Below are 19,876 nucleotides of genomic sequence, written 5' to 3'. Positions count from 1 at the left end.
ATGTCTTAGCAAGTCTAGTAATAATACAGATTAACAGAATGCAAAAGGGAATGGGGAATGAGAAATAAATTGACTTTGACTTTATTAAATTTATGAAAACTTATGAGCTACAAGCAAATATAAAAATAATTATGTATGAATGTCACTGGCACTTGCCATTGGTCTGACTTGCTGTCATTACAGAATCCTAATGGCCAGAAGTACTACTAATTTGAGAGTAGAATACAAAATCTAAAACTTTTTTTGGACATTAAATTAAATCAATGATATGTAATATTTGTTTGAAATTAGTTTTTTGGTTTTTTTATCTCTTTCAACAGTGTGAGCTTTACCATTGGGTGGATCTGTTGGACCGCTTTGATGGTATTCTGTGTGATGCAGGCCAGACAGTAGAGAATATGTCATGGCTGCTGGTGTGTGACCGTCCAGAGAATGGACAGCTCAAAGCCTTGCTTTTGGCAGTGCTCAACTTCACAGCTTTGCTTATTGAGTACAGCTTCTCTAGGCACCTTTACAGCTCCATAGAGGTATGGTTCAACCAATTCAGCTCTTCAGTACTACTGATACATATTTGTTTATTTTTTGTGCTGTGGATATATCAGAGAAAATGAAGTTCACAAACTTAAATATTTCTTGTTTTATCTACCATCCACCCCCTTTACAGCACCTGACCACCTTGTTAGCATCATGTGACATGCAGGTGGTCCTGTCTGTGCTGAACCTACTCTATGTGTTCAGTAAGCGATCCAACTACATCACAAGACTGGGATCTGAAAAAAGGACTCCTCTCCTGGCCCGTCTGCAGCACTTGGCTGAGGTCTGGTGAACATTTGTCATTGTGATTCTAGCTGTCCCTCAAGAAGTGGAGTTGAATTGTTTAGTCTCTTTGTTCTTTTCTTTTCTGCAGAGTTGGGGTGGGAAGGAGAATGGCTTTGGTCTGGCTGAATGTTGCAGGGATCTGCCTATGACGGTAAGATTTTTTTTTTCTTTCTTTTTTTTGTGAGTGAATGATGTTTCATAACTATAATCTACATATTACTGTTGGCCAGAAAGTTTTATGTTTCTAAATAGATGCTGTCAAAAACTATTAAATTACGCCTACTTATAAATTATGTGCATATTCCCACTGCAGAAGTATCCTCCCAGTGCCACCACACTTCACTTTGAGTTTTATGCTGAACCGGGCCCTGAGGTCAAAGTAGAGAGAAAGGTATAGGCATCAACATTTACTAAAGCAACCAAAGTAAAAACTGAATAATATTTGGAATATTCTGTTGACCACCTGACTGTGTCCCAATCATTTCCAAATGTCATATTCCCTCCGCAGACAAGTAGTAACACACTACATTATATTCACATCGAGCAGCTTGACAAGGTACAGTCAAATTAGAATTGCATCATTAACAGCTTAAAAGCCACATCTTGGCTTCTTGACCTAATACATAGCTTGTTTTGTCTCATAGATTTCAGAGAGCCCATCAGAAATCATGGAGTCACTGACAATGATGTACAACATCCCAAAAGACAAACAGACCCTACTGTTTACTCATATTCGACTAGCCCATGGTTTCTCAAATCACAAGAAGAGGTTGCAGGCTGTACAAGCCCGACTGCATGCTATTTCTATACTGGGTGAGCAGAAAGCTTTTTCCCAAGAAAGTGACATGATTTTGGTCCTAGTTTTATGTTCTAACCTTTTCTCTCTTTCTTTGCCTCTCCCCACCAGTGTATTCAAATGCACTCCAAGAGTCAGCCAACAGTATTCTGTATAATGGCTTGATAGAGGAGCTGGTGGATGTCTTGCAGATTACAGACAAACAGCTTGTGGTAAGAAAGTAATTTTTTTTTTTTGCCCCCCCCTTTTTTCCCCCTTCAAGCTCGATCACTGTCATTACACTAAATGTACTTTCATTGTATTAATAAAATGTCTTTTGATGTGTTTTGTGAATGTGTGAGAAGATGATTACTTTCAGTGCCTTCTTTATTCTTAGGTCTGCACAATATCTGTCCTTTTTCATTGTCTTTTCTCTGAAGTGCTGTATTGGATTTTGTTCTTCAGGATATCAAGGCGGCCTCTTTGCGCACTTTAACTTCAATTGTCCATCTGGAGAGGACGCCCAAGCTTTCCAACATCATCGACTGCACCGGCACTGCCTCATACCATGGCTTCTTGCCCGTGTTGGTTCGCAATTGCATACAAGCAATGATTGGTGAGAACATAGCAGAAATTATGACCCAAATTTTTAATGAGTGATGTGCAAGAAATTTGGTAAATAAAATCAGAGCTTTTAACCCCCCCGCCCCCCTTTGCTTTCTAGATCCTCTGATGGAACCTTACCCACACCAGTTTGCAACAGCACTCTTTTCATTCCTTTACCATTTGGCTAGCTATGATGCTGGAGGGGAGGCCCTTGTGTCCTGTGGAATGATGGAAGCCCTCCTTAAGGTACATACAGGCCCTATAGTACATCGTAGCCATTCATAATGTTGTCTTTAAGAAATATATCAATGATTATCTTGTACTTCATAGGTGATCAAGTTCTTGGGTGACGAGCAGGACCAGATCACCTTTGTAACAAGAGCAGTGCGGGTTGTGGACCTCATCACCAACCTTGACATGGCTGCCTTTCAGTCCCACAGCGGCCTTTCCATTTTCATCTGCAGACTAGAGGTTTGTTAGGCATATTCCTGACCTAGCCACTTTTGGATACAGTCACTCAGTCCTCTGCATTTGCTCATTCCTCTCTCTATCAATTTCTTAAAATAGCATGAGGTGGACCTGTCGAGAAAAGAGTGCCCTTTTGTCATCAAGCCAAAGATCCAGAGGCCTAGTGCAGCAGTAGAGTCTGAGGACATGGACACAGACATGGAGAGTAAGTGAAGATATGGAATGTTTTGAACTTCAATAATATACCAAAAACTTGATTAGAAAACAACCAACCAACCACATGACGTTATGTTCCGTACTAACAGAAGATTGCTCTAAAAGGTTTTTTAAAACTTTTAACTAAAAGCACTTATTTCTTAAATTCAGCTTCACAGACAGTGTTATATCTGTGTCACATTTTGAGAGCAGGGCTCAATGGTGTATATTAGCCACTATATGTATAGTGTTTCATGTCCTCTTTAATGTTTAACATCAGGGTGGTGGTTAAAATGATCTCAATGGACTGGTATTTACATAGTGCTTTTCTATTTATACTGACCACTAAAAATGCTTGACACGACACATGCATTGATAGATTTATTCCACAAAATCATAGCGCTTTGTTGGTCTCACCTCTACATCCAATTTAAAATTGATTTGACCTCACATGGATGTCTCTAAACAAACGGAGCAAACCCACCCTGGCACAGGGAGAGCATGCAGGCTATGTGCATGATGGCTCCAGGAAGGTGTGAACCTAGAACCTTCTTTCATGCTGTAGATGGTGCTAGCTTTTATTTACTGAAAACACATACCCTGGATGGAATCTAGATTGCTCAGGCATGCGGATGGTATGGTAAGAATTTGTTGTCACCAAATTCTGTGACTCCTTGGATGGTGTCAAACATTCAGGCTGGTGCAGGTTGTATAATGAGGGGAATCTTTGTGGACCAGATTTAGGGCAACTTTAAACCTGTTATTGATTGAATGCTGCTGCTGACTTGAGAATTTTTGTTGATAAACTCAACAGTGAGTTCTTAGTGCTTCACCGGCCTTTCCAGTCTTTGAGTAGAACACTTCTCATTTGAAAAGAGGGTTGTTGGATGAATGCGGCGCTGACAGATCTTCTAAACGTATTGGGGTAACTCCTTTACAGAGAGAATGTTGGTATTTTTGAATTTTAGTTGGCATCAGAGGAAAATCACGTGTTCCAAAATAATCAAGCACTATGTGAATGTGTTTGATCAAACATGGCAGGTGAACAAGGACATATGACTTCTTTGCCAAAAAGTTGATTCTTTTCATCTGGATGTAGCGTTTTCAGTGGGAGAAATGTTTCATCATTCATCCAAGTGACATCTTCAGAAGTCTTGACTTCTTGATCCAGATGAACAGAATCAAATTTTTTGGGTTTTCCTTACCTGGATGATTGAGCGTGCATCAAGATATGGCTTTGTTGTAGGGCTGTTCGATATAACGATATATATCGGATGACGATATAAAAACGTCTATCGTTTCATTTTACGCTATCGTTTGTTTCTTGGTGTCGCAAAATAAACTGTTTACGGCAATGTTTTTTCATTATTTTGATGGTCACTGTAGTGGCTATATTAATTTCTTCTTTCTCTTATATTTAATATAACCACACTACAGACAGACAAGCGTTTGTTTTTATGCGTTGTCGTTAGCAACAACGAAGGTAAAACCACCGCGTGTCCGCTTGTTCCACATAAACCTTTCGCAATAAAGCTCAAGATCCTGTGGAGACTTTTCAAAATAAACTGAATCACGTGAAAGATGCAGAGTGTATACGGATGAGAAGCAAAAAAGAGCCGCCAGGTCGTTACAGCGACACGACAAAGACGGTCCAAATTCGAAGACTCCGACAAATGTGGCCCAGAAATGCGCCCTTCATTTCCCCTGATTTGAAGGATGGGTCGGGTGTATACTTCGTGGCCCAACCTATCCCAGAATTCTTTGCACGGCCCTGCTTAGTTTCCAACGATGGCGGCAGCTAGTTAGTTTTAATATTACTCTTATTATTCTTTCTGGGTCACAAAATAAATGTTTAACATATTTTCAGGCGAGAATGTAGCTGTATAAACCTCAAATATCTGCTCAGTTTATCAAGACACCACATATTTTCAAAAGCACTCTGACGTTTTCGGAGACGTCTGTTACCCACCAGCTCGATAGCTAGCCGGGGTTCAAGGCTCACTAGAGCCGGTGAGAACACCAGACTGCCGGCAAATCGTTTTCAAACCCACCGTTGTCTTTCGCTGCTCAGGTTAAACATGATGTAAGTCACTTAGATAACTCAAAAATGTTATTGTTTGGCTTTTTTCAGTATTTTATTTGTTCCTGAGTAAATCGGTTTGGCTGAGATTAAAGTTATAGTTTTTACACAGCTGAATAAACGTCAAGCAGACAGCTGATTATCAGAAGTGTGAGATGCTGGAGAATATACTCCGGTGTCCCGTTATATTTTAGATACCAAGGAGCAGACGGCTGAGTTTATTAAACTCCACCTGTAGCTCAGGTGGCAGAGCAGGTCAGCCACTAATCAGAAGGTCGGTAGTTCGATCCCAGGCTGCCTCCTGGCTGCATGCCAAATATCCTTGGGCAAGATACTAACCCCATGTTTGCCTACTGGTGGTGGTCAGAGGGCCTGGTGGCGCCAGTGTCCGGCAGCCTCGCCTCTGTCAGTACGCCCCAGGGCAGCTGTGGCTACAATGTAGCTTGCCATCGCCAGTGTGTGAATGTGTGTGTGAATGGGTGAATGACTGAATGTAGTGTGAAGCGCTTTGGGGTCCTTAGGGACTAGAAAAGCGCTATACAAATACAGGCCATTTACCATTATGCACATTTCATTAAAATTTAACAAACTATCATCTTGTCTTATATTTAGTTAGCACATATCTTAAACACTTAAAGCTGTAAGCTAATAATAGTTATATAAGAGCAGATGCATGCTGGTGCAATAAGCTGTACGTTGCACGTCCAATGGATGCATGATCTGATTAGTCGACTAATCGCAAAAATAATCGGTGACTAGTCGACTATCAAAATAATTGTTTGTGGCAGCCCTATTGTTTATATGCCCTGCTGCCTTTGTTGCTAGATGACTGTATGCGCATCAGTGACACAAGTGACACCCATTAAGACTAATGTACTATGCACTGAGTGATGTTCTGTTGCACTATGTGGTACAAAAAAGTATAGTGCTTTTAGCATTAAAACATGCAAACCAATTCTAGTAGCTCCTCCAAAACACTGAATCAATAAAGGGCCATTTCACCAAATGCCAATTACTAGAAAGGCCTCCCTAGTAGGGAAAATTGAAATATTTCTAAAACTTAACTTCTAGAACTTTTAAATACAGTTGTACATATTTATTTTTACACTATAATACTCATGTATAACAATAATGATGATGCTTTATACCTTTTTTTTTTTTTTTTAATTCTTTGTCAAAGAGCTTTTAGTCCTGTTTTGCCCCTGCTTATGTGATGACATTACATTAAAGTGAATACTGTATTCAGAGGGAATCATGCCTAACTTAAAGCTATGGTTTTCCTAATCAAGTCCTTGGTTGGTCGTGGCCAGATTTTATAAGCAGTAGTCTGTTTGTTAGGGTTATATAAAATATTCCCCTGTTGTTTATATGGAAACATTGTGAATTCTCACAGTGTCAGAAGTTGCTATGGAAAGCAGCCCTCGACCATCAACATCTTCTAGTTCCAGAGCTGAGGGAGACCACCGAGCACAGAGCAGCACTACTAACACACCTCGTGCAGGTACGCACATCGCAGACAAATGAATATATGAATTTTATCACTCCTGCGTTCTTCAGTTTCTATGATTCTCATCTCTTTAGGTATGCAGTGTATCCCCCAGAGGGCAGCTCTGTTGAAGTCGATGCTAAATTTCTTGAAGAAAGCCATCCAGGACCCTGCCTTTTCTGATGGCATCCGCCATGGTGAGTCATTGGAATCCACTTCTTTGTTGTACCGATGAACTTGAGATCATACATCTTGTACTAATCTTGTTTACATATGTTGCTGTACATCTGTATTGTATTGTGAACCCACTTTTTTTTTTTTTTTCTTTTTTTTTTTTTTTAACTCCAAGTAATGGATGGGTCCTTGCCTACCTCACTCAAGCACATCATCAGTAATGCAGAATATTACGGCCCCTCACTGTTCCTCCTAGGTGAGTTCACAGTTACACTCTTTCACTTTACGGAGTCTTCCTCTTCTGACTTCAGAAATGCAACATTTTTCTCATATTAAACTTTCTGCTTCATCAGTGTTGCAATACAGGGAGTGCAGAATTATTAGGCAAGTTGTATTTTTGAGGAATAATGTTATTATTGAACAACAACCATGTTCTCAATGAACCCAAAAAACTCATTAATATCAAAGCTGAATGTTTTTGGAAGTAGTTTTTACCGTATTTTCACGACCATAAGGCGCACTTAAAAGTCTTAGATTTTCTTCAAAAAGTGCGGCGCGCCCTATAGCGCAGTGCGCCCTATGTGTTGTAAGGAGGACGTAGTAGAGAACACCATGAGAACGTTAAAGGGTGAAGTGTGGGCGTTGATCGTATATACCGGGACAATCGCACATACCTGTATAAAAGAACAGGTATGTGCATTATGCAGGACATCGTTGTTTTAACAACCCTGAAAATGGCAAAGAGACACGCTTACGAAGCACAGTTTAAACTGAAGGCCATCAGCTACGCGGAGGAACATGGAAATCGAGCAGCGGCGAGAGAATTTAAGATTAACGAATCGATGGTTCGCAAATGGAGGAAGCTGGAAAACAAGCTCCGGCAGGTCAAGAAAACGCAGCTGAGTTTCCGCGTACATAAGGCGAGGTGGCCCGAGTTGGAGGAAAGACTCGAGCGGTGGATCATCGAGCAAAGAGCGAGCGGGAGAAGCGTTTCGACGGTCACCATTCGGCTAAAAGCAGTTTCACTAGCTGAAGAGATGAACATTGAACATTTCCAAGGAGGTCCGTCTTGGTGCTTTCGTTTTATGAAACGGTGCCATTTTTCCATCCGGACCAGGACTACGATAGCGCAGCAACTTCCAGCGGATTATAAGGAAAAGCTGGCCATCTTCCGCTCCTACTGCAGCAAACACATCGGCGACAAAAACATCCAGCCCAGCCACATCACAAACATGGACGAGGTCCCGCTCACTTTTGACATCCCGGTGAGTCACACTGTGGAGAAGAAGGGGACCAGCACGGTAGCGATACGCACAACGGGGTATGAAAAGTCTTCTTTTACTGTTGTGCTTGGCTGCCATGCTAATGGACAGAAACTGCCGCCTATGGTGATTTTTAAGCGAAAGACTTTGCCTAAAGAGAAGTTTCCAGCAGAAATCATCATTAAGGCAAATGAAAAGGGCTGGATGGATGAGGAAATGATGAAAGAGTGGCTGAGGGAGGTGTATGTAAGGAGACCAGGTGGTTTTTTCCACGCATCACCATCGCTGTTGATCTGTGACTCTATGCGTGCCCATCTCACAGCCGATGTGAAAAAAACTAGTGAAACAAAGGAACTGTGAGCTTGCTGTCATTCCGGGAGGCCTGACAAAGGAACTCCAACCGCTGGACATCGGTGTGAACCGCCCGTTCAAAGTAAGGCTGCGAGCGGCCTGGGAGCGATGGATGACCGGTGGAGACCACAGTTTCACTAAGAGTGGAAGGCAGCGCCGGGCGAGTTACGCCACAATTTGCCAATGGATTGTAGATGCTTGGGCTAACATGTCTGCTGGCACTGTTGTTCGAGCTTTCGCAAAAGCCGGCATCGTTTCCGAGGAGCCGCACGGCACGGAAAGTGACTCTGACGGTGAAGACAGTGAACCTGGCATGTTTGATGGAGATTTAGCGCAGCTGTTCAATTCAGACACAGAGGATGAGGACTTCGATGGGTTTAATTGATGATAAAAATGTGAGTACCAAACTTTGTTTTGCTCCTGCTTTATTTTTAAATATGCACACTTGTATGCTTGTGTGTTGTTGATGATGACGATTACCGGCAATAGAAATGTGAGTAAGGTACCGAATTCACGTTTGCTCCCGCTTTATTTTTAAATACGCATACGGTACTTGTATGCGCCCTATGGTCCAGTGCGCCTTATGTGTGTGTTAAATACAGTAAGGGCACACATAACTGAGACTGCGCCTTTTAGCACAGTGCGCCTTATGGTCGTGAAAATACGGTAGTTTGTTTTTAGTTTTAGCTATTTTAGGGGGATATCTGTGTGTGCAGGTGACTATTACTGTGCATAATTATTAGGCAACTTAACAAAAAACACAAATATACCCATTTCAATTATTTATTTTTACCAGTGAAACCAATATAACATCTCCACATTCACAAATATACATTTCTGACATTCAAAAATAAAACAAAAACAAATCAGCGACCAATATAGCCACCTTTCTTTGCAAGGACACTCAAAAGCCTGCCATCCATGGATTCTGTCAGTGTTTTGATCTGTTCACCATCAACATTGCGTGCAGCAGCAACCACAGCCTCCCAGACACTGTTCAGAGAGGTGTACTGTTTTCCCTCCTTGTAAATCTCACATTTGATGATGGACCACAGGTTCTCAATGGGGTTCAGATCAGGTGAACAAGGAGGCCATGTCATTAGTTTTTCTTCTTTTATACCCTTTCTTGCCAGCCACGCTGTGGAGTACTTGGACGCGTGTGATGGAGCATTGTCCTGCATGAAAATCATGTTTTTCTTGAAGGATGCAGACTTCTTCCTGTACCACTGCTTGAAGAAGGTGTCTTCCAGAAACTGGCAGTAGGACTGGGAGTTGAGCTTGACTCCATCCTCAACCCGAAAAGGCCCCACAAGCTCATCTTTGATGATACCAGCCCAAACCAGTACTCCACCTCCACCTTGCTGGCGTCTGAGTCGGACTGGAGCTCTCTGCCCTTTACCAATCCAGCCACGGGCCCATCCATCTGGCCCATCAAGACTCACTCTCATTTCATCAGTCCATAAAACCTTAGAAAAACCAGTCTTGAGATATTTCTTGGCCCAGTCTTGACGTTTCAGCTTGTGTGTCTTGTTCAGTGGTGGTCGTCTTTCAGCCTTTCTTACCTTGGCCATATCTCTGAGTATTGCACACCTTGTGCTTTTGGGCACTCCAGTGATGTTGCAGCTCTGAAATATGGCCAAACTGGTGGCAAGTGGCATCTTGGCAGCTGCACGCTTGACTTTTCTCAGTTCATGGGCAGTTATTTTGCGCCTTGGTTTTTCCACACGCTTCTTGCGACCCTGTTGACTATTTTGAATGAAACGCTTGATTGTTCGATGATCACGCTTCAGAAGCTTTGCAATTTTGAGACTGCTGCATCCCTCTGCAAGATATCTCACTATTTTTGACTTTTCTGAGCCTGTCAAGTCCTTCTTTTGACCCATTTTGCCAAAGGAAAGGACGTTGCCTAATAATTATGCACACCTGATATAGGGTGTTGATGTCATTAGACCACACCCCTTCTCATTACAGAGATGCACATCACCTAATATGCTTAATTGGTAGTAGGCTTTCGAGCCTATACAGCTTGGAGTAAGACAACATGCATGAAGAGGATGATGTGGACAAAATACTCATTTGCCTAATAATTCTGCACTCCCTGTATTTTGATCAATTTAATATTTTATTGGCTTATGATTTCTTTCCCCACCACCCCCATTTTTGTTTTTGTCTTTCTGTTTTTTAGCGACAGAAGTGGTGACGGTGTTTGTGTTCCAGGAGCCATCTCTGCTCTCCTCTTTGCAGGATAATGGTCTGACTGATGTCATGCTGCATGCCCTTCTCATCAAAGATGTGAGTTTCTAGCTCTTTCTTTTCTTAATGTCTTTGACCACTTGTGGCAGTTCAATATCAGTTTTGATGTCTGTGTCTTTGTACACTTAATAGATTCTTAGAATTAATTATTTCTTTGTTTTTAGATATGGATGGATGATATAACATGGTTACCTATTATCCAAACGTCAGGAATCAGACTTGCACATGTGTTGATTTATAAATTTGACTATTATAACAACAATTCAGTCATAATATATATTTTATAAACAGGTTAACATTACTGGAAAGCATTTCAATGTATGCAACCACTGTTCTTACAAAAAAAAATACAGGCTAATAGTGGGCCTTTAACTTGAAAAACAGTAAAACATTTCAAACGCTTTTGCAGGTTCCTGCTACCCGCGAAGTATTGGGTTCTCTACCCAATGTGTTCAGTGCCCTCTGCTTGAATGCGAGAGGTTTGCACTCCTTCGTTCAGTGCCAGCCCTTTGAGCGACTCTTCAAAGTGCTTTTGTCTCCTGACTACCTGCCTGCAATGCGACGACGGCGTAGCTCTGACCCTTTGGGTGAGGTTCCCCTGTTGTTTATTTTTTGTCTTTGGTGTTTTTTTGTCTTTGCCTGTGAACCACATTTCATTGCATAACATGTTGTTTGTTTTAATTCAGGTGACACTGCATCCAACTTGGGTAGTGCTGTGGATGAACTAATGAGGCACCAGCCCACTTTGAAAACAGATGCTACTACTGCCATTATTAAGGTAGTCCAAATTTGATTTAAAAATATTTCAAGTGTTGAAACAGAACATGTCAAGGTATCTAAAGCAAAATTGCTGTTACAGTTGCTTGAGGAGATCTGCAACCTAGGTCGAGCTCCTGAGTACATCTGCCAGAAACCATCTATCCAGAAAGCAGATGGTACTGTTGCAGTTCCACCAGCACGCTCCAGCCATGCTGCCGAAGAAGCTTCAAGTGAGGATGAAGAGGAAGAGGAGGCCCTTCACACATTCAGCCAGCAGCAGGGGGAAGCAGAGAGCAGCAGACAGTCAGTGCCACTTGAACTGTATGACTCTGAGTTCATAACACAATAGAAAAGAAAAAAACTGTCTTTACAGACTTTAATTACTTTTCCAGGTTAATTGACAAAATTTCAAATATACGGTTGGTGGTTGAAGTTTTGATCATGTGTGCATTCTTGCAGGGTGGTTGGCACTGAGGAACGGATACCCATTCCTCTAATGGATTATATTCTTAATGTGGTAAGTCTTTGCACAGTGGTTGTACTGTCTGGTTTATGGTCCAATATATTTTAAGTAATAATTGGGAAATGGTGTAAGCTGTTAAAGCAGTGGATACCTTCATCACTTAAGTCCATAATTTGGTGTGCATACGTTCTCCAGATGAAGTTTGTGGAATCCATTCTAAGCAACAACACCACAGATGACCATTGTCAAGAATTTGTCAACCAGAAGGGGCTTCTGCCCCTGGTCTCTATTCTGGGCCTGCCCAACTTGCCCATAGACTTTCCCACCTCAGCTGCTTGCCAAGCAGTTGCTGGTGTCTGCAAGTCGATACTGGTGAGCATAACCTAAAGATCACTGGAATTTATTTCCAGTTTCTTTATTTTTTATTTCTTTTTTTTTTTTTTTAAGAAATTGGCACACATGGAATGCACATTGCTGTTGCACTCCGTACACTTGTTTTAATAGGCAGTTCGTGGGCAATTTGAAAATGACTCAATCCTTCCCTTTAGACTCTCTCACATGAGCCTAAAGTACTCCAAGAGGGCCTGTGCCAACTGGACAGTATTTTGACATCTCTGGAGCCACTTCATCGACCAATTGAGGTGCCTGGTGGGTCTGTGCTTCTCAGAGAACTGGCTAATGCAGGCCACGTCACAGATGCCACATTGTCAGCTCGGGCAACACCCCTTCTACATGCTCTTACTGCAGCGCATGCTTACATCCTCATGTTTGTCCATACCTGCAGAGTCGGACAGGTAAACACAGAGTGTGTGTGTGTGTGTGTGTGTGTGTGAGAGAGAGTGTGAGAGAGAGAGAAAAAATAAAACTACTTGACCTCAAAACACTACAGTTCAGAAGGTGGGTCTCCACCCATGTTGTGATTTCCAAAAACTATTAGAAGCAAGTGCCTATGCAGCTAATTATTTTCTGTTCAGTCCACTATGCAGATGCCTTATGAGGACAGAAACACATTGAAATCCAAATGTTAGATCTCAAAAACATAGAATTTACTTTTCTTTTTCTAATGAATGAAAACTCAGCCTTTGTTTGACAAGTGAGAGCCAAATTGATTCAACAACTCTAAATATTTCTGTTGTCTTCTAAACAGAGTGAAATCAGAGCCATTTCAGTAAACCAGTGGGGCTCTCAGCTTGGCCTGAGTGTTCTCAGCAAGCTCAGCCAGCTCTACTGCTCTCTGGTATGGGAGAGCACTGTGCTACTGTCCCTTTGCACCCCTAACAGGTGAGTAATCTTATCCTTTACTCCTTTACCTAAACTTTGTAGTTATCACCCCTAACAACCTATTGCTTGTTTCTTAACAGTTTGCCTCCAGGATGTGAGTTTGGCCAGGCCGACATGCAAAAACTTGTTCCCAAAGAGGAAAAGCCATCTGGCAACACAACAGCATCTTCAGCCTCTGGCTCTAGGAGAACTGGTAATGTAACCATTTAAACTTGTTCATTAAAAACTAGGATGTCCTTGGAGCACCCTTTAACAAATACATACTTGTCCACATTCATCCAGCAGAATCAGAGGCAGTGTCTGTGGATTCCTCTGCTGGTGGTCTATTAGAAGGCATGGGTCTAGATGGGGATACCTTGGCTCCCATGGAGACAGATGAACCCTCTGCAGCAGACCCAAAGACCAAGTCCAAACTTACTCCAGCTATGGCCACCCGCATCAAACAAATTAAGCCCTTACTCTCTGGTAGGAGTATGTCCAAGGCACACATATTATATTTTTGTGTCTGTAATTTTTTTTTATTTTTTCCTTTTATCTTACAATATTTAACACTTTTTTTTTTTTTGAAAGTCAAAGTTTGTCTTACCTATCCACGTGTGTCTTTGCAGCTTCATCTCGGTTAGGTAGGGCTCTGGCCGAGCTCTTTGGCTTGCTAGTAAAACTGTGCGTGGGCTCCCCAGTGCGCCAACGTCGCTCCCACCATGCCACAAGTACAGGCACTACCCCAACACCTGCTGCCAGGGCCACTGCTTCTGCTCTCACCAAGCTGCTCACCAAGGGTCTAAGTTGGCAGCCTCCACCCTACACACCCACCCCTCGCTTTAGGTAAGAGGAATTTGGCACTGCCACCTCTTTTGCTATTATGTGCTTATCACAAGCAATGATATTGAACAATATATATTTTTTCTTTCCCTGGCAGGTTGACTTTTTTCATCTGCTCAGTGGGTTTCACATCTCCTATGTTGTTTGATGAAAGGAAGTACCCTTACCACCTTATGCTGCAAAAGTTCTTTTGCTCTGGAGGACATGATGCCTTATTTGAGTGAGTCATATTGTATGGTGCAATCAAGTTGTAGAGCACAATTATGGGCAAAAATAGAAATGTTATGTTGTTTGTGATGAGAAGCTTATTTTAACATGCAGTGAAATTCTTGCCACAAGTCGGGGCCTTTACTTTAAAGAACACGAGTACCTCGTTGTTTGTAGGACTGCTGTTTATGGAAGTGGGTGACTTTTGTGTGTTAAAAGACCACTGCGTAGCTGCAGCTAGCAGCCACCAGGCCTTTATTCATATGGGCATATACTCAAACTCAAATGGTGTGACTTTGGTAGAGTTTGCCAAGCAGACAACATACAACTCAGAAATTCATCTTACTTTTGGACTTGGTATGCTTGATATGACTGCTCTCTGCCATCTTTGTTTTTATGTACTGTGCTGGAAATGGGGAGACTAGACACACAAGTGTTTTTGACAATTCTCATAGAATTCTTGAAATAAATGGTTGTCTCCCGCCATTTGTGACGCAGGTTTTCTTCTAAAATTGTGCATTCATTTTTTTGAAACTTTCTAAAGGCATTTGCCTCTGCTACTTTACGTTCTACTTGACACTCCTTCTCACTGACCTGATCGCTAATTATGCAGATAAAGCTTTACTTCAATTAAGACCATACACTTTCATTAAAATGAAATCCTAGTTTCGTGATCTATCCCCACATCCATTTTTCTTAACCGCTTGTCCAATTTAGGGTTACAGGGGGCTGAATCAGTTGTCGTAATGCGTGAGGCAGAATGCACTGTGGACAGTTAAGCACTCTATCACAGGGCTAATGGAGAAACAGACACTCATTCACACTTATATTCACAGCTACAGCCAGTTCAGTATCGCCAGTTAACCTAACGTCCATGTCTTTGGACTATGGGAGGAAGCCAGTGTACCCAGAGAGAACCGACACACGTACAGGGAGAACATGCAAGTTTATGTAGAAAGGCCTTAGATGGCCAATGAATTTGAATCCAAAACTTTGCTGTCAGGTGATGGTGCTAACCAATATACCACTGTCACTCATGTTTCATTTTTTCAATAATTACAGACATCATTTTTTTGCCCATCCCCCAAAAATATTATTTTGACATTTACTTAGTTTAATTGGTTGAGTTTTGTTTTTTTTAACAGGACATTTAACTGGGCACTGTCAATGGGAGGGAAGGTACCTGTATCTGAGGGTCTGGAGCATGCTGATCTACCAGATGGGACAGGGGAGTTCCTGGATGCCTGGTTAATGCTGGTGGAGAAGATGGTGAATCCAAGCACTGTGCTGGACTCACCCCATTCCTTGCCAGCTAAAATGCCTGGAGTTACACCCACCATGCCACAGTTCAGTGCCCTAAGGTTCCTTATTGTCACCCAGAAGGTCAGTATTAACTAAAATAACCAATTTCTAAGTGATTTCTAAGAGATTTTGTCTTTTGAAAAGATGAAAGAGATGAGCATTTATCCCTGTGTTTTCAAAAACAGTTGCTCAGTTGTATTTCTGCATTTTTAGTACTGTGCAGAGAAAAATGAAAAAGGATTGCAACAAATGTCCATGATCTTCATGCCCCCTAGAAATTCTTTATACTGTATTAATTTTTTTGTAGGCTTTAAATATGGTAGTTTTTTTTGTTTGTATTAATCTAAGGATTCTGTTGGTGTTTTATTATTGTAACACAGTTTCTCTTTCATAAAGGCTGCATTCAGCTGCATTCGCAATCTGTGGAATCGGAAGCCACTGAAGGTGTATGGGGGTAGGATGGCTGAATCCATGTTGGCTATTCTCTGCCACATACTAAGAGGGGAGCCTGTTATTCAGGAGCGCCTGGCAAAAGAGAGGGAGGGAACAGTGCGCCCAGATGATGAGGGAACCTCTGCCGGTTCGTTGGGACCTGGCACGACTCCAGGAGCATCTTCATCAAGTGGAGAGGCACCGCCAGTGAGTGGATCAACTTCTGGAGGGCCAACAGGAGGACCAGCTGATGATTCTACCAATTCTACGCCTCGCCGCGAGCCCCAAGTTAACCAGGCTCAGCTAACACAGGTATGTAGGGAAAGCTGTGGCAAATTGATCTTTCTCACCTGATTTTAGTCACAGTTTGGGGGACTGCCTCAGGAAGGGCATTTGGTGTAAAAAATCTACCAACTCAAAATATGTGGAACTTCTCACTGTAGTGACAGATATTTTTTTGGTTTGTTTTTCATAAGTTGTCTGATGTAACATTATTCCATTATATAACATTATTCCAGCAGCAATATTTTTTTTAGCTTGTTATGCTAGTGCTGCAGGTAGATGTGAGAGTACAGGTTAACTGCGTAATTTTATATCTAGATGCCGATGATTCTGGGTTTAGGAAATGTAACACCACCACCACCACCCTGCAGCCAGAGAAAGGGAGAAATTGAGAAACAACTTGGAGAGAGTAAGGAAATGAAGGAAAGAGTCATATTGAAGAAAAAAATAAGGACTTGAGAGACAAATTTCAGTGCTATAATAATAGTGTTGGGACAAGGTTTGTTTGGGGGCTTGAGAGAGATTAGAGAGAGAATTTATAGAGGCCTCTGTCATGTTTCAGAAAGAATGACTTTTTTTTTTTCCTTCAGCATGCAAACTAGTTTGCTATCACTCACTTATGTGACATTGTTATGTAACGTCCTTTTATAGTTTCTTTTTTCACAACCTCATCTCTCTCTGTCTTTCTGTGGTGTGGTGTTCCAGCTGATGGATATGGGTTTCTCAAGAGAACATGCCATGGAGGCTCTACTGAACACCAGCACCATGGAGCAGGCCACCGAGTACCTCCTTACACACCCTCCTCCACTTCTTGGTGGAGCAGTAAGAGTAAGCTTTATACACAAAAACACACACACAGTACTTTAGTCCTTTACAATGTTTGAGAGAGACTTGGGTAGCTAACATTGTTGCTCTTATTCCATCTAGGATCTAACTATGTCCGAAGAAGACCAGATGATGAGAGCAATTGCCATGTCACTCGGGCAAGAGGTTAGCATGGAGCAGCGCTCCGACTCTCCTGAGGTGTGTTTCTTTTTTCGAGAAAAAAGCGTAGTGCTTTTTATTTGTTTTTGTTTCTAATGTCTCTGTAAAGCACTTTGAATCACCTTGTTGTTGAATTGTGCTATACAAATAAACTTGCCTTGCCTTGCCTAGTGTAAAACATTTTTTGTTCATTGAAACTGAATGAAGGATTAGTTTACTGTTTAGCTAAATAACTGTTGATCGTTGGTGTGTCTCCTTTAGGAAGCAGCACGACGGCGAGAGGAGGAGGACAGAAGAGCCAGGGAACGGGCAGAAGAGGAGGAGGCACGATGCTTGGAGCGCTTCATGGAGGCTGAGCCACTGGACCCCCAGGAGCTACATGCCTTCACTGACACCATGCTGCCTGGCTGCTTCCATCTTTTGGATGAGCTACCTGACACAGTCTACCGACTGTGCGACCTGCTAATGACTGCCATAAAGAGAAGTGGCCCTGAATACAGGGATCTCATCCTTGGTCAAGTTGTCCAACAGGTCAGTAGATGTTAATACTGTAGCCTGCTCTACAAGTTTATTTAAATTTAAAATGCAGGTTTTTCATGGACTTGAAAAAGGTAGGCAAGTCTCTTACTTTGAACCTTCTCAGGTGGAATGTTGTTAGTACATTTTGAATGCAGGTAAGGCAGTAATGCAGTTCATAAGCACCTCTGTACATTTGAAAGATGTGATTGTCGTCACTTCTTTTAAAAAAGAAAAGTTAAGCATCATAGTGACCCTAACAATAGCCATTTGTACACTTGTATAAGCCTGATTGTTGACATGTTGTGTGTAGGTGTGGGAGGCAGCAGACGTGCTGATCAAAGCAGCTGAGCCGCTGACTACCAGTGACACAAAGACGGTGTCTGAGTGGACCAGGCAGATGGCCACACTGCCCCAGGCCTCCAAGCTGGCAACACGAATTCTGCTGCTCACGCTGCTCTTTGAGGTACCAGAATTTTAGGTTCTTGTCATAGAATGTTTATCCATACAGTGCATTTGAAAAGTGTTAGGCCCGCTTAAGGTTTCTACATTTTGGATTATTACAGACTCCTTAATCAATTCTTTGCTACAAATGTTTTATTTGAAAATGGCAGAAATTCCAATTACAGAAGCATTTTTACACTTTAACACCATATGGTCTTTAAGTATTTCTTAAACTGGATTGAAGAAGACGTGCGCCTAAGTGAATTCATTGGACAGAATTGGAAAAGGCACACCTTGTTATGGAAAACCTCAGTTTAATGGTTTATGTAAGTGAAAAGCAATCCATTACGTTGAGAGACCTGCAAGATTAGATTATCTCTAGGCACAGATCTGGGCAAGGATAGAAATACATTTTTGCAGTATTTAATTATCCTAAGGCACAGTAGGCTCATTCATTTTTAAATGAAGGAAGCAACCACCACTACCAAAAACAACCCAAGCCCCAGTGGCCACTGAATATTAATCCAAAGTTCCTTTATGAATGAATATGGATGAAAAATGTATTGGATGACAACCATTGGTTAGAGCATTCCACCATTAAAGCCTTTATGGTATAGTAGTCACACGGGCATGACTCCTCAATGAAAGGCAAATGCCAGCAAATTCGTCTTTCACACAACATAAAGATTGAACTCTTGCCACATTTCAGATTTTGTGTTTATGAATCACACTTCATTAAAGTGAAACAAAACATAGATAATGTAATCTTAGGTAATACCATTCCACAAAAAAAACCCCATAATACTATCCTTACAGTGACACAGATTGAGTGCATCATTATGCTTTGGGAATGATGTTTTTAGGGAGGATTTTTAGAGACAAAACGGTTGTGCTTGTGCAATGCTTCCAGGAATAAGAGACACTTGGAAAAGGAACGTGGGCCGAGGTTATAGGACCGTTCCAAGAATATTATTTTGTTTTTGTTCTTTTGGGGGGCTGTCCATGTTACAAAAGTGTTTTTACCAAGTACTAAGTTGCGGCGGCATTTATGTACACGTTTTTCTTTCTTTCTTTTGTTTAAATAGATTAGGAGGAAGTTCTGAGACTAGGCAAGATTGTTTTTATAGTGTGCTTCACTATGTCTGAGAGTTCAGACTCATTTTTCCTCATCCTCTCACTCTCTGTACTTCATGCACAGTGATTGTTGAAAAGCACAAAGAGTTTGATGAATTCATGAATTTTTTTTCTCTACATCAAATCGAGGCATATTTTGGAAGACATGACACATTGTCCTCTCATGTACCTTTTATAGCGCCACATACAAACAGCAATTTGTCATAGAGGAAGCATTACAGTTTCACGCTTTGGTGCGGCTACAAATCATGCAACATGCACACTGTGCCCCAGTTCATCTGAAGTGAACCAGGGAAGGGTATGCACAGTGTCCTTAAGTCCTTTGTACACCTTAAGATGAGTCTGAACAGTAATGTTGAAATCTTATAAGGGTTTGAGTAGACAAATGAAGTGTCGCTGATTACCTATGCATCTCATGGAATTACTTGTTTTCGTTTTCTGTAGGAACTAAAGCTGCTGGGTGCCAGAGTGATTGAGAACAGTGGAATTCTTGATTTGCTCATAAAGCTGCTCGAGGTTGTGCAGCCTTGTCTGCAAGCAGCTAAAGAACACAAAGACATCCAGACACCGAAGTGAGTTTTGCACACCCCTACAAAGATCTTATCACTTGCAAATATGACACCAGCTTTTCATCATCATAGCGCTGATATGTTTTTGTGATGACTTTTTTCTGCAGATGGATCACACCAGTGCTGTTGATCATTGATTTCTATGAAAAGATGGCAGTCTCTTCAAAGCGCCGGGAACAAATGAACAAGGTAAAAAAAAAAACAACAACAAC

At 41.7% G+C, this 19,876-nt stretch overlaps 1 protein-coding gene across 2 annotated transcripts in view; it reads left to right on the top strand.

Annotated features, from left to right (window-relative positions):
- Positions 1 to 19,876, top strand: part of huwe1 (HECT, UBA and WWE domain containing E3 ubiquitin protein ligase 1) — a 53,664-nt gene that overhangs the window by 8,632 nt on the left and 25,156 nt on the right. For both annotated transcript variants that reach the window (XM_080899230.1, XM_080899231.1), the window contains exons 6-39: positions 321 to 527; positions 665 to 817; positions 908 to 970; positions 1,133 to 1,210; positions 1,328 to 1,375; positions 1,464 to 1,632; positions 1,727 to 1,827; positions 2,060 to 2,210; positions 2,319 to 2,446; positions 2,531 to 2,671; positions 2,768 to 2,873; positions 6,337 to 6,444; positions 6,525 to 6,626; positions 6,779 to 6,859; positions 10,402 to 10,508; positions 10,879 to 11,056; positions 11,156 to 11,247; positions 11,329 to 11,549; positions 11,688 to 11,745; positions 11,887 to 12,063; positions 12,240 to 12,485; positions 12,839 to 12,972; positions 13,053 to 13,165; positions 13,255 to 13,437; positions 13,581 to 13,797; positions 13,892 to 14,014; positions 15,147 to 15,384; positions 15,700 to 16,047; positions 16,723 to 16,845; positions 16,945 to 17,040; positions 17,263 to 17,532; positions 17,831 to 17,983; positions 19,540 to 19,667; positions 19,772 to 19,853. In XM_080899230.1, the coding sequence (XP_080755356.1) occupies positions 321 to 527; positions 665 to 817; positions 908 to 970; positions 1,133 to 1,210; positions 1,328 to 1,375; positions 1,464 to 1,632; positions 1,727 to 1,827; positions 2,060 to 2,210; positions 2,319 to 2,446; positions 2,531 to 2,671; positions 2,768 to 2,873; positions 6,337 to 6,444; positions 6,525 to 6,626; positions 6,779 to 6,859; positions 10,402 to 10,508; positions 10,879 to 11,056; positions 11,156 to 11,247; positions 11,329 to 11,549; positions 11,688 to 11,745; positions 11,887 to 12,063; positions 12,240 to 12,485; positions 12,839 to 12,972; positions 13,053 to 13,165; positions 13,255 to 13,437; positions 13,581 to 13,797; positions 13,892 to 14,014; positions 15,147 to 15,384; positions 15,700 to 16,047; positions 16,723 to 16,845; positions 16,945 to 17,040; positions 17,263 to 17,532; positions 17,831 to 17,983; positions 19,540 to 19,667; positions 19,772 to 19,853 (4,923 nt within the window). The remainder of the gene's footprint in view (positions 1 to 320; positions 528 to 664; positions 818 to 907; positions 971 to 1,132; positions 1,211 to 1,327; positions 1,376 to 1,463; positions 1,633 to 1,726; positions 1,828 to 2,059; positions 2,211 to 2,318; positions 2,447 to 2,530; positions 2,672 to 2,767; positions 2,874 to 6,336; positions 6,445 to 6,524; positions 6,627 to 6,778; positions 6,860 to 10,401; positions 10,509 to 10,878; positions 11,057 to 11,155; positions 11,248 to 11,328; positions 11,550 to 11,687; positions 11,746 to 11,886; positions 12,064 to 12,239; positions 12,486 to 12,838; positions 12,973 to 13,052; positions 13,166 to 13,254; positions 13,438 to 13,580; positions 13,798 to 13,891; positions 14,015 to 15,146; positions 15,385 to 15,699; positions 16,048 to 16,722; positions 16,846 to 16,944; positions 17,041 to 17,262; positions 17,533 to 17,830; positions 17,984 to 19,539; positions 19,668 to 19,771; positions 19,854 to 19,876) is intronic.

Source organism: Rhamphochromis sp. 'chilingali', assembly GCF_963969265.1.
Source record: "Rhamphochromis sp. 'chilingali' genome assembly, chromosome: 12".
Taxonomy (NCBI): Eukaryota; Metazoa; Chordata; class Actinopteri; order Cichliformes; family Cichlidae; genus Rhamphochromis; species Rhamphochromis sp. 'chilingali'.
Note: the sequence above shows the minus strand (reverse complement) of the source record. Positions and strands in the feature narration are given on the sequence as shown.